Source organism: Anopheles stephensi, chromosome 3 (genome assembly GCF_013141755.1).
Source record: "Anopheles stephensi strain Indian chromosome 3, UCI_ANSTEP_V1.0, whole genome shotgun sequence".
Lineage (NCBI taxonomy): Eukaryota > Metazoa > Arthropoda > Insecta > Diptera > Culicidae > Anopheles > Anopheles stephensi.
The window spans coordinates 60225675-60240052 of NC_050203.1; the positions used below are offsets into that span (position 1 = coordinate 60225675).

A 14378-nucleotide genomic window follows, 5' to 3' on the forward strand; every position below is an offset into this window, starting at 1 on the left:
GGCCGTGGGTTGGTCCACGGGCCTAAAAACTATACTCCTATACTGCTTAATAGAATCGTGCACCTGCAATCGTTGGCAAGACCTCGACGCAAACCTCTAATTAGCCGCAATCGATAAAAAGAAAACCCCCAAAGCCACTCCACCTTCAACCAGTGGCGGCGCATCATCAGCGCGCGTTGACCGAGACACTGAAATTTCCAACCACCGGCGCAGCGCAAAGTCCTTCGCAGGATTTTGTCACCTAAATTGACCCCTGGCCCGGTGTATTGTATGTTGCGTGCGTTGATTGTGGCCAATGAAGGCAAGATTATCGCCGTCATTCCTTAACGTAACGAGCCGTGCTGCAAATGGCGGTATCCTTCCTCGCCGTAATTGCGCCAGAACGGGCGCGAAAAGAATGGCCAACGAAATGACGCGTTTGGGCGGTTTGTTATTGTGGCCAGTTGGCAATTTAATCAACTGGCGGGCGTTAAAGTGTACCGAATTAAAGGAAGCGTGACGTATTGAGTGCCGCGCTCGGCGGTTGTGACCGATGTAAGCGAGTGAGTACCCCTCCGGGTGCCATAATCGTGACCTTGCACCAAACCAATGCAATCACACAAACCGCTACACCACCGCGATGGCGTCGACTACGCGAGCAAGAACTCTTCCGGCATTGCGGCCAAAAACGGTGTGTCCGCCGAAGAGCGAGGACCGCTATCACCGGCACCCGATCCAGACGTACTCGAACCTAGACCTAATTGGTTATGCTTGGCTTGTTTTGTTTACGCTCTGCGCCGTCCACCATTCATGGAGATGGCAGTACCGTGTACACACCGCGATTCGGAAGTGCGTTACCGCTAGTTGTAGCAGACAGTGTACGCCGTGACAGTCGGCCTGTTGACCTTCCGGCGTGGAGCGAATCACTTTCGGTTGCTTGAACCGGTTCGCGACAACCGGTTCGGTTCGAGTGGCCGTTTCGCGCCTGATTTGCGTTTATGTTGTTTTGATTAGGCTGATTAGGTTCTTTGGGGCCGTAAGGGGGTTAATCGATAGGTGAGAGAATCGGAAGGGTGTGCTTGGAGAATATTGCTGATGTATAATTAATAACAAATCTTGCAAACGCCGTCATGTCCGACGGGTCCGAGCGTGTGATCAGCTGATGGGGCGCGCGTGCTACGGTAAATGTAGCGGAAGAAACATAACTCACTCACACGCGGGGGATATGTGCCATTTGGCCTGTGCACACTCGCCTTGCGTACTGCACTGCACGCATTGAACTTGCATTCCGGTGGCGATCGTTTCGGCTGATGCGCCACTAAGGCACGTCGCTGGGATAGAGATTGTAGGAGGGACCGAGGCTACATTTGCATGCGTCTTGATTCTTGAATTCTCCACCGTTTATCGCTTCCTGTGCGCTAACTTGCCAACTTGCTTTGTCATAATTTAAATGATGGGGCAGCCGGTGACATAAAAACTCCCACTTTTCCTCCACGGCCGGTGGTGTGTGCCATCATCACTACCATCATCCGTAGGTTAGACTACTATTTGTTTTAGTTTCTTCTCCATACGATCAGTTTGAGTTTGTGGCTGGTGTAGGAGTGTGGCAGTTTTTTTACGGTAGCAGGAAGTTTTTATGGTGTTTTAAATTTAGAGCCGAAATTGCTGCCCGTTATCAACTTAATCAAGCTGATAAATTATTACTTGAATTTGCTTGTTTCCATTTTTTTTTAGCTTTTTGAAATTTTCATTGGTTTTTGGCGAACGTTGGGGGTAGTAGGTTAAAAGTTCCACTCGATCGAGCCCCTTTTTATGTAAAAATGCTAAATCGCTCTGCTCAAGGTGTTCAAGTCACTGAATATCTACAGCTTATTGTATGGTTATTAATCCTATCAGCAGGAATACGGAAGCCTCGAGAAGGCCCCTCCCCCTTAAAAAACTTGTTAGGCACTGTAGGATTTATGCCTAAATGTATGCAATCCGCAGTTGTTAAGGCTTTCAGTGTGGTCAAAAATGGTGGAATAAAGTCGAATGAAATAATGCTTATTATTCGATTAAATCCCCCTCCCTCTATCCTGACCATTTATATTGGATTACAGGAGCTACGTCACGCTAGGAGTGACTAATCAGGCTTACAACATACACGGTGTTCCCGGACTGTAACGGAACATTGGTTCGATCGATACTTGTTAACGGGCATAGATATTCGGTGAAGGAGGAAAAATAAGATTAATAACATTTCAAATCACTTCTTACAATGTATATTATCATGCTCTACTCGCTGTCCAGTAACCGTATTAAGGAACAATGCACAATGCATATATGAAACGAGTTATGACCATGCAAAAATCCCATAGTGCTGCACACAAAAGATTCTAGGGGAAGCCTTATCGAGTCTTTTACCTTAAAATGTTTATTTTTTTTATATAAACTTTGAAGCAATTTAAAATAAAAATATATTAGCCATTTTTTCAAACGATAAAATTCTTGTAAATTTAATCATAAATAAGTATATACATACCATAACGATTTGTCCGATACGATCAATCGGAGTACGCTTTTTAATAAGTGTTTGTTGTGACTGGTTGGTAGCAATATGTTAAAATTTTCACACACACAGAGCACCACTAATTTTCATTTGTGGTGTGTTAGTTGATGTCTACAACATTTTGCGTTTAAAATTTATGTTAATACATTTGTTGTATAATTGCGGTACAATTATCATTATGTCCCACATGATCTGCGAAAACTGCCCATGGTGATAAAAGGTGTTCTACAGATTTAGCCAAGACACAAACCACTTACACCGAACTGTCCTACCGGTGAGGGCAACATGAGAACAAATTGCAACGGATGGTTAGAAAATACTATTTAAACATAATTAACTAATAAAATATTACTATTTCGGCTTGCTAAATGAACTCTGGAACGCTTTGCTCGCGTGTGTGTGTGTTCTCCTTCGGTCGACTCATATATATATATATATATATATATATATATATATATTTATATTTGTCGCTAGAATAATAGTTTTATGAATATTTTAATAGCACATATTATCCGGTTCATAATATATCTATATCATGTATGACTTAATATTGATACCAGCTCCCAATCCTTTTGGGATAAAGGATTTTCTGTGACGGTTTGTGTGGTTCACACATCGACGAGAATGTTTCCATTTTTAATGATACTAAATTAAATTGTCTTTTTCTTATGACCTTTCACTTCCTTTGGCGCTGCGGGGTATTGGTTTCATTTTGGTTGAATAACTTTGGAATCGCGTTTACGAGAGTAATATAATAAATTAATTCCCCTAAGCAACAGCAACTAAGAATCGAAATCATTTCTCTTCACTTAATGGCACGCGTTTTTTGCGCTTTATTTCCTTAAATGCTACTACATTCCGAAGACCGAATTTCATCCGAAGGCAAACATTATTAATCGTAATGGAATTAGTGATTCATTCTTGGAATAAATTGGATACCTTATGCAGCAAAAAAACAAGTGATAACTGATCTCATAAATAGATAAACGAACAAAGAGGTAAAGAAAATTCGAAATAAATGTCGTCTGCCGGCGCACAGTGCGTCAAACGTAACAAAAAGATAGAAAACAAATTTAATCAAGTACAAAGCCTGATAGGTTCCTGCCCACAACAGTTCATACATACATACTGCGCTCCAATTGTCCATCGCCTTACCTTATAAAATATTAGCTAAATTGTATACTAACCTCGAAATAAATAGTAATATGGAACGTTGTACGTGGTGAAACTAGCACATGCTTGGTCGCGATAGCATCCATCTTAAAGGCGGTATTCGAAGTATGAAGTTCTTGTAAAATGGTAAAAAATATCATTCTTCTTCAGACAGCAGCGCACGCACGCTTAAACCGTCGAGGTAAGGGTAAGCCCTACCGGTTCCTTGTGTTCATTGGCAGCGGCATGCTGCTTTTTCACCACCTGGGCGTACTCCACCGGAACATCGGCGGCGGCGGCGGCGGCGGCGGCGGCGACGGCGGCGGCGGCAGCGACACTGTTTGCTCTTTTATCTTGCTGCTGCTGCAGCAACATCGTCTCATCGTTCGAAATGGCCGCCAGTTGCGATTCGATCGAAATGCTCTTGGGACAGCTCTGGGTGCGAAACGGTGCGCCCGCGATCGGATCGACCAGCACCATCTGCAGCTCGTTATCGGCGTTCGAAAATCGTAAGGCAATATCTTTGGACTGTTTCTTGTCGACCATGTTGTTGATCTCCAGGTTCGCGTTCAGGTGGTGATTGTTTTTGTTCATGTCCACGTACGACACGACGCGCCGTGGCTGCCGGCTGGGCGAATCGTATTCGGTGGTGGGGCCGGTGCAGCCACAGCTGCTGCTGGTGCTGCTGCTGTTACTGCTGGCCGTATCGCGATGGTCCGACTTGTGTGCAGCGCACGTTATGAAGGACGTTTCCTCGCAGTGATTCCTCAGACAGCGGGGTGGACTAATGGAGGAGGATCGCGTGGCAGTAATGAAACCACCGGAACGAAGGCTTCGATGTGGTGGATCATCGTTCGGGCCTGAGGCGGCAACATTGCTAAGCTTTTTCGGCCTCAGTCGTACGTCGTTTTCGTATCGTAGCTTCTGCTCGATCGTGGCCGTTTCGATGAGTGGACGTGGTGTGTCGTAGCTCTGAAGCAGCAACTGTTTCTTGTCTTCGTTCAGTTCCGAAATTACGGCAGCTACTGCCATGGCCGAAGGTGTTTGATAGCGCCCCGTATGCTCGGCACTCGTGTTGTCCGCCGATTCGTATTGCGGTGCCGTCCAAAGACTTTCCAGCCGGTCCTGTTCCTCCTTGCAAATGGCCATCTTTGCGCAATCGACTTCTGTAGAGTTGAAACAAAATTTAGAGTCTTTTTCCACCGAAAACTATCACCACAACCTACCGTCGACGTTAACACAATAGACCGGGTTGGAAATCGAATTCTGTTCCATATCGATGTACTTCGCACTGCGTCCTAGTAGATGCTCAAACTGACCCGCGAGATGCTTGAAGCTGGGACGCTGCTTGGGATCGTCTGCCCAGCACGAACGTACAATACCGTATCTGTAACAAGAGCACAGTCAATAAGCCATCAATCTTTCCTCTCCACTGCCAGAGAGCTTACATTTCTTCCGAACAATTTTTCGGACACTCCATCCGGTAGCCTTGCTTTAGCAGATTGTAAAGATTCTGGGGCGGAATACCCGGGTAGGGCGATGCACCGAGCGTTATCAGCTCCCAGCACAGCACACCAAACGCCCACACGTCGCTCTTGGTGGTGTAGATATGGTCGGCCAGCGATTCCGGTGCCATCCACTTCACCGGCACCCGATCCTTGCTCTTCTTCAGATACGCATCATCCTCGTATACGTCGCGCGTCAGTCCAAAGTCTGAGATTTTGCACACTTTACCCTCCGCTAGCAGCACATTACGGGCGGCCAGATCACGGTGCACCAGCTTTATATCGGTTAGGTACGCCATTCCTTTGCTGATCTGCCATGCGAACGATAGGATGTCCTTCACCGTGATCGGTTCAACGGAGTTTTCGTAGTCTGCGTTCAGGACCTCCAGTTTGCGGCTTAAACGAAGGTAGTTTCTGGGTAGAAAAAAAGAAAGAGGTTATTAGTTTATCATATGATAACACAAATTCATTTAAACTTACTTCAACGATCCGTACTGACAGTATTCGATGATGAGGAGCGGTGTGTCACCCTTCGTACAAGCGCCCAGCAGCCGGATCACGTTGGGATGGTTCACTTCCTGAAGCAGCTGATACTCGGACAGTAGTGCAAGCAGTTCAACTGAATTTGCTCCCGTTTTCAGCATCTTAACCGCTACGGTAGTGATGCCCGGTTTCTCCGGCAGGTCCGTCGCGAATCCTTTCAGCACTTTCCCAAACTCTCCTTCGCCAAGTGTTGCGTCGAGGATTAGATTTGAGCGTGGAAATTCCCACTTTGAGTCGTACTGGAAGCGAATAGAAGTAATGTTATCAGCATTTATTTATTTATTTTTTATTTTTTTTATTTTTTGAAAAGAAACAATTCGATGGAGGCGCCTGATCTTTGACAAAAATCGAGGAAAGGGAATAAATCCCATAGCCTCATAGTTTACTTACGTCAATTTTAAAGTTGAACTCATTGAAACGCGATGCCAGCGGTAGCTCCACGTTGAAGATTTCCGTATCATTGCTCACAAGGTTCATGCTGATGCTGTTCATTCCACCGCCCGTCCCGTTGGCGCAGCTCCCATCCAACAGCTTATTCTTCACCGTTAGCTTTCTGCTGAAGCAATACAGCACGATCATGATTGCCACCACCATCGGAATCAGCACGATCGCGATCAGATAGATCGAGGCGTGCGGTCCCTTTATAAGCCCCGGCTCGTAAAAGCTTCCATCACGTACCGCGGCGGGCGGTGCATCTTCCGACCGATCACCCGGCTCCCCCCGACGAGTTCCACCACCATTTTCCAGCAATCCTCCTCCTTCAGTTTGATTTTTCCCGCTAATCGAAATCATTTCCACATCACTCCCCGAAACACCCCCAACGCTAACCGGGGTCGTCGTTGTGGTGGTCGAAGTTGAGCTCGATGTTGTGGTGATGGTTTTATTTCGCTTGAACGACGAAGGAATGCGCAACGTATCGATACAGGAACAGTGGCCAGACGCGCGACAGCTGCAATGTCCGGAAGCGGTTTGTATGCCACGTGGCTTGTCCGAATGGTGCACACCGAAGATGTCCTGCTTGAAAACGCAATCCTGCGGACAGATGTGTATCTTCTCCCGGTGACCCATCTCCTCGAGCGGATCACAGATACCGTCCGGACAGTGGGACAAACCGGACGAGCAGGTCGGATAGTCTTCCGTCCATGCAAATATGGAGCTCTCCGAGGCACGGTACTCGCACGGACCCATCAAGCTACCCAAACCGCACGCACTGGCACAGCTGGTACGATTCGGATGGGCCGCACAAAAGTCTTCCGTCGCCGCATGCTGTTCTTCGATCGGTACCGGTGCACAGTGCACGTTCGGGTTCTTCCGAAGGCGAACCAATATGCCGACGGTGTAATTCTTCCACGCCACCGTTATCTCGTGCCGGCTCTCCGGTTTGTTCTGGAATGCGGTTTCGTTCTTCAGGTAAATGATTCCCGCCACCTTCGTTATCCCGAACGCGTTCAGCGGGTTGCTCGTGAGCCGAAAGTTGAGATCGGCACTGTTTTCCTGGACTAGCTGCTTAAACGATTTCGGCTCCGCAATTCGGGCGTACTTCCGTGAGGTGTCATACACAACCGCTTCCTTCGGGTACACAATTTTGGCCGGGTTGGCAGCTTCCTTCTTGCTTTTCTTTCGACCCGTCGCCTTCGGTTCACCGCCGCGGAATCCACCACCGCTCCCTTCGCCGTGGGACGTCGCCTGCACGATGCCGCTGCTCGTTAGGGCTTCTGGCCGTGGCATATCGTACTCGTGGATGCGGTTCAGGTTCGTGGTGAGACAGATGGACGCGTTGGCGAACAGTGCAGCGGCACGGACCGTATCGTACGGGGAAAGTTCCACCGTTTGGTCCACCGCCTGCAGCGTGACACAGTAGGGACTCTTTCGCAGAATACCGGACCGGGCGAACATTAGCTCTAAGAAACGAAAATAACGACCGAGCAACAAGCGGTGAGTGAGCAGCAGTTACTACCGCCAAAGGTTAGCGAAGAATTAGCAATGTACTACTTACTGCATCCGAACACGGTTTGCTTGAGGCCGCCGTCGTGCTCATTTTCGTACATCGCACAATCGGGCCGGAACAGCTCCATAATGTCTCCGTGCAGCTTGTAATGGACGCGAGTGTTCACGGGAATGGAATCGTCATCGGTAAACATGATCCGGAAGTAGCCAACGGTATCACCCTGCAAAAGGCAACGGAAAGATGAATTAATTAAAACAAATAGAATTTTGCAGCACCATCTATCTTTACGATACGAAGAATTGATCTATTTATCCTAATGAATGAATGAATAAATTATTTGCATTGTACGCTCGCTTGACTTGGTTCGATGGGTGAGAGAAAATACCACGAATTAATTTTATTACCGAGTGTCGTCTAACCACGGGCGTTTAGAATCGCGTACCCCGTCAAACTGCCATTAACCGTCAACGACCTACGTCGGTAAGAAACGTCGAACATTGTGCTTAATTCTACGAACGCAAGCTTTCCTTTTTAAACGTCCATCAATGGTAATTCCAGGACGGTTCAGCTTCCCGGAAGATTGAACTTACCTTTAATATTTTTAGTTGTGTATGATAACATAATAACAGGAATGTAAGTTTTTCTTGAGAATAAAGAATTTGTCTAGAGTTCGGGAAAAATACAATTCTTTCAGTATGTTAATGAATGTATTGTATTTACGTGTAAATTCACTAAAATTACTAGAATCTTGTTGGGGAATTTCGAAAAATAGGAATCAGTATAGTCCCTAGCTATCAGTAGGGCGACCCGGTGGTAAATGCGACAACAGCACCGATCTTCATATGACAGGACCAGACTTCCGGTTCCTTCGTAGTAATTGGCACCGGAATTGGCAGGCATCATTTTAAAAGGTCGATAGTGCAAGAAGATTGTTGGCCAAATTTTGATAGTTTTACGCTAAACTAAATGATGAGCTGAACGAACAGCTAGAGGATTCATTAGCTAATGATATAATGCTACTGAGCATTAACTGAGTAATTATGCGTCGACTCAAAAGCTTTTACTGAAGCATGGAATTGTGGAATCGAAGAAGCAAACAAGAAGGAAGCTAGGATTTCTACATTATTAGTAGCAGTTACTAGCTTTCCTGACTGACTCCAGAAACGATCGACATATCCCATTCTTAGAATAGAGTGTTCCGCGAAGATTCCAAGCCAACCAACCAATGAACGGTTCTTCACCATCAAGAAAAGCTTGGAGAAGATGAGCAGCAAGCTTATCAGGCGTGCTAGAATGATTATGGAAAGCTCTAAAGGCTCTTTATCGCCACCAAGGGAGTGCACCTGGGAAAAGCGTCTGAAACTGGACATCCAGCCTTTATCGGTTTTTGGCCGATCTTCTGTGTAGTCGAAACTTATCGAAAGATCGAGCAAGCACCACAAAACATCGACCCTCAAAAAATTGCCAAACAAAAACAATGATTTACACACGAGTGATGAATAGATAGATGATGGCTGCTTATTTTGATAGGTTAAGTCATCCAATTCAGGTTCCTTGTGAGACAGATGGAGGCGTTATATTACAATGGGCAACATCACATGCCAGGTGAAGGTGGATGGAAAACTCTCAGGGCCCTTTGTTACCACCAAGGGCCTGCGCCAGGGAGATGGGCTTGAAAACCTCCTCTTAATCTGGCGCTAGAGAGAGCCATCTGTGATTCGGAGGTGGAAACTTCTATAAGTCAATACAGATTCTAGCATACGCTGATGACATAGACATCATTGGCTTGAAGTTTGCACCCTGATTTACGCAGGGGTGATGTACAGATAGGGGATCGCACTTTTGAAGTTGTCCAAAACGTCATCTATCTAGGGTTAACAGTCTGCCCCCGACAACAACATTTATGTTGAGTTAGGCGCACGGGTGCTGGCTGCCAACCGGTCATATTACAGCCTGAGGAAACTTCTCCACTCTAAATACCTGTCGCGACGGACGAAGCCGTGGGCCTGTGCAGAGCATTTATTGTCCCAGTTCTCACATACGCCTCTGAGACATGGACTCTGGCCAGAATAGACGATACCCTCCTTAGCCACATATGTGGGAAACGGCAATGGAATAGCTTCATTGACGAGCTCTATTAGCTCATCGCACCATCGTGCAGCGAATTAGACTCGCCAGGCTCCGGTGGGTTGGTCACGTCATGAGTATGACAGAGGAGGCGTGGTAGGCCCAAACTGAGATGGAGTGATGGCGTTGACGGGTCCCCCAGAACGGCCGCAACAATCGATTGGCAGACGACGGCGCTGAACCGTGAGCGGTATCTATAAAATAGAAAGTCATCCAATACTTCGACAATCTTGGACCGGTAGATTTCGAAATACACACAAGACTGCTACCAATACGTCAGCCAGACGAAAGCGTTAATGCTTTCATCGAATTGACAGACGACGGAGACGTTAGACCGAGAAAATGGTTTAAAGGACTTCTGCAGCCTTCCCAGACACCACGTGGCGGCTGCGATACAGAATAAGTAACTACCGACCCGTTGTCTAAAATGTTATTATTTTTGCGATATCATCCTAAAAAAAACCCCTATCGTAATTCATTCTAAATTCTCCATAGCAAAAACAAATCGAGACAAATTATGCTTTCAATTCAAAACTCTTCAACTTTTCAGCTTTCAGCTGCCATTGAATGCACCTAAAGAATGGGAGCGTTGCAAACGAATGATACGGATCAGAAAATTCAAAATTCATCGTTTTATTAAATTTAATGGCGTTATATTGAACCACCCCAACACAATGGAGTTACCGCTATTACTACTACTACTACTATGTGTTAAATTGTGCGCGGACGGCGCTGAAACGGCGTTTTAGTACAAAAGATAATGATTGATGCATGAGGTTGTAAAATTAAGGTCCTAATTCGACATTCGGCAGACTGTCGAAAACGTGCAACATCATCGAGGTTTCAGACACACTACCCACCCACCCTTCAACCATACCCCGTCCGTATCCCCTAGAGCTTTACGGGTTACATTTTGCTGTATTCTCGGTCGTCGGTGGAAAAGAAATTAATTTTGCCAATGCTTTTCCCAACAATGTCACTGGAAAGGTTTCCCCTTTTTTGGTGGCTTTTCAAAGGCTCACGGGCCCTCCACCTCCACCCTTGCCCGATCGTTTGTTTGTTGGAAATTTATTTTTCTCAAATTCAACCATGCACACGGCACGTAACACCAGCTTTGGTCCCTGTTGTGATAGACGAAGGTTTAGTACAATGCGTGTGAGCTATTTTTAAACATTTCTAAGTAAGGATTGAGTAACGGAAGAAGCATTTTTCTTAGCATTACACATTATGACACGCGTGACACCACGATCCACCTTTTTGCTAGCAACAATGAGGTGCAAATTTGAATTGAAAGAGACACATACACACAAATTTAACGCCATTCACAAAAATTCACATAAAATCCCTTTGAATGATATTCAGCTGAGCTCAGCTAGCGATTTATGAGGTACAATATGGAGCTTTTCATAGCTTGTTCTGCACATTCTCATGTCTTCACAAGAGATTCTTTTCAGTTTTTTTCAGTATTAAAAAGTCTTCCAGCAGATCACATTTCATTTCTAGTTTTCGCAAGGAAAAACATTGTTTTTATGTCCTAGCCAACTAACTTTGGCCTGCATTGCGGTTGGGAAAACAATTCCCTTACAAGCAAATCAGCGCTCCACTGTGACTCCTAAAACTTGACATCAACAATATCTCGGGGAAAGAGACATCACCAAACAAAAAATCGCATATAATGCTCGTATAACAAATGAGATCACTTTATAACCCAGCCAACTTTCCCTTTAAGCAAACTCGAAGGTTCAAAGATGTTAGTTTTTATGGGTTCTTTGTTCTTAGCGGATGCCCGTCTAGCGACGAGCTCAACCATTTCCTCCCGAATTATCCGTATCCCATTCCGTCCAGCCAGTCTGTCGCGGAAGTGATTTGCATGTGTGGTTGTGCGGGAAATATGCAAATTCATTTGTACTTCAATCCGAATCCGTCGAACAACCGAGACGTACGGGTAATTTCCTGTCCTGGCAATGGTAGCAGACGGAATTGGGCGTTGTGTTGTGAGAAGGTTCTGCATCCGCACGGAAGTTTCGAACCTTCCGAGAGTTACACATGGTCAAGCGTTGCAAGATGTCCCTGAAAAGGGGAAATTTGTTCGGGACCGGGAATATTTTGCATGGCCATTAATGTCTGGACATACGTCGCTCCCTTTCTCGTGTGCTGATGAGAGGACCCCACACCAAAATCACACATGAAGTCATCGAACTTCACCGACGCTGGCGTCCGACGGCTCTCGCTGGCAAATGGTGCTGGCTGTTCGTGATCAGTTTCCCGGGAATTAATCAACAGTACACTTCACATACTGAACCAACTCTCCACACTTGCGTGGAACGAGGAAAAGTAAAGGATTTGTGAATGATTTTTCGGATTCAATCCACCACTCCGACGTGATGGTTGAACTGAGCAAGGACAACGGCACACCACACCTACCCACAACACCTTGTCTGGTAAGGACCGGTACACCGTACGGTCAGTCAATGCCGGCTAGAGCAGCTCGCTTATCCAATGTAAGCAATGGCCGTGCTTCTTTTTCGCTTTTCCACCACTATCTTTGACCGTATAGCGTGATTAGCTTGCATTAATCAGCGTGATGGGTAAACACACAGGCCAGTGAAACGCAATGTCTGTCCGAGCGAATGAACGAGAGAAAGTCCCGCGGAGACAGGGACCCACCATCGAATCCGCCTCCCACACGGTGGTCACGGTACGCGCCCATCGCGTTGTTAGGTGCTGGAGAGATTCCGGTGATTGTTTTTACCATATTCTGCGTATACCAACACACACACACAGACACATACGCTTAAGCTTGAGGGCGACTTGAGGAACACACTTGAGTGGGTTTTCTTCGGCGTATGGGTATCCCCACTCGGAAAAGGATCAGCGTGAAATGGGTAAATCTCGGAGCGAACGAGCGATCGTTCCGGGTGATGGTGGGGTGATGCTCTTTTTTGACTGATGATGACAGTAAGGACGGTGGTGGTGATGATGATGATGATGGTCAGCAGACAAGCGGCTTAAAAGGGTGTAGATGAGTGATTAGTGTTGTTTCACGAGGTTCACGGTCAAAGTCAACCTAATTGACGGGCGCTCTCTCTCTCTGTAGGCACATGGAACATATTGAGACAAATGGGTTTACATAGAGTAGGACTGCATGAAGCATAATGCTGGATATAGAAGCCTATTTCCTTTCAAAGTTCAATCGGATCAACAGTTTGTTCAATGTTTGCTACTGTTACAGATGATGGTAAAATGGTAAAAAAAAGTCTAGTAGAAAAAAAGAGAAAGTTAAGTATAAAAACATATATTATTGATTACTATGACTCTTAAGAGTTTAAGAGAATTTATACTATATTTCATTGGTTAAATGGTTTAGTGGCTAGGAATAAGTGAATGAAAGTATGAGGAGCTGTCTGAGGTGAAACAAATAAGAGAATCAAACGACCTCTTAGGTCATGCCTGCCATTTCTGGCTTACTAGACTTAAAGATACCACGTAGTTGGATAGTCAGTCCCACGCTACGGGGACGGAACGATCCGGATGTGATTTGAACCCCGGTTCTGTCGTATGAGCACCGGCGGTAGAATGGAGCACTGTTAATTTAGCTTAATGCTATCAAAATACCGAAATAAAATATCTCTTTGAACCTAGAGAACCAATCGTTTAACGTAACTTAAATCTATAAGACGGGGCGGTCCGGTGGCCGAGGCGACAGCGGCGCCAGTCTTCACACGACAGGGCCGGGTTCAAATCCCGTCTAGATTGCCTCCTCGTACGTAAGGCTGACTACTTTACTACGGGTAAAATTAAGTCATAGAAAGCCAGAAATGGCAGGCCGAGACCTCTCGAGGTTGTATTGCCAAGGAAAAAGAAATCTATAAGACTTAAATCTATCTATAAATGTTTCAAAACTAATTGCACATTCATTTATATTAGGCTTTTCTGCATGGTCGTTGTCTAGACGCTGAAAGTTAATAAACAAATTTCTATTTCTTGGTTTGTGTAATTCGATTTTGTTTAATTTAAATTCTTCAATATGCAATCCACACGACTAAGTGCACGAAGGACAGCCAGTAAGACAGCCAAGGTTGACTTCTTGATTGCAAATAATATCAAAGAGAACTGAAATCCACAATTTACAGACTTAGAGAGGCCTGATGAATTCCCGGCATTATTCTGATTGCTTTTGTTTCATTAAACTACACTTTAAATATTTTAGATGCATTTTTTCCTAACATAGCGAGAGAAATAATTGTTGTATATCGATTTGATAGTACAAATAACATATTCTTAATGATTTAAGGTACAGACAAAGCTTTACATCCCTGTCAACTGATTTGGAGCTAGCAGTAGTCACAAACAGGCGAACACCATCAGTTGAAGATTTCTTCGCACGACGAGTTTTACACGCCTGTGACAGTGGAAACCACATCTTGACGACCAAGAAACCTCAAGCCTGATTTATGCGAGCTAAATATACATATTAAATCCGTCAAATTTGAATTTAAAACCCCCCCGTTGCTTTTCAGTATCTTCAATTCTTTTGAATACAACACAACGATACACTCTTTTAAACTGCCTGTGT

General features: G+C 45.4%; 1 protein-coding gene across 3 annotated transcripts in view; it reads right to left on the bottom strand.

The window, feature by feature from the left end:
• Positions 1–3325: 3325 nt before the first annotated feature.
• The window catches only part of LOC118513511, a 36046-nt gene continuing 24993 nt past the window's right edge, over positions 3326–14378 (bottom strand). For all 3 annotated transcript variants that reach the window (XM_036059367.1, XM_036059365.1, XM_036059366.1), the window contains 6 exons: positions 7724–7895; positions 6118–7628; positions 5665–5966; positions 5128–5598; positions 4906–5066; positions 3326–4845 (listed from right to left, as the gene is read on the bottom strand). In XM_036059367.1, the coding sequence (XP_035915260.1) occupies positions 3869–4845; positions 4906–5066; positions 5128–5598; positions 5665–5966; positions 6118–7628; positions 7724–7895 (3594 nt within the window). In that variant the 3' untranslated portion in view covers positions 3326–3868. The remainder of the gene's footprint in view (positions 4846–4905; positions 5067–5127; positions 5599–5664; positions 5967–6117; positions 7629–7723; positions 7896–14378) is intronic.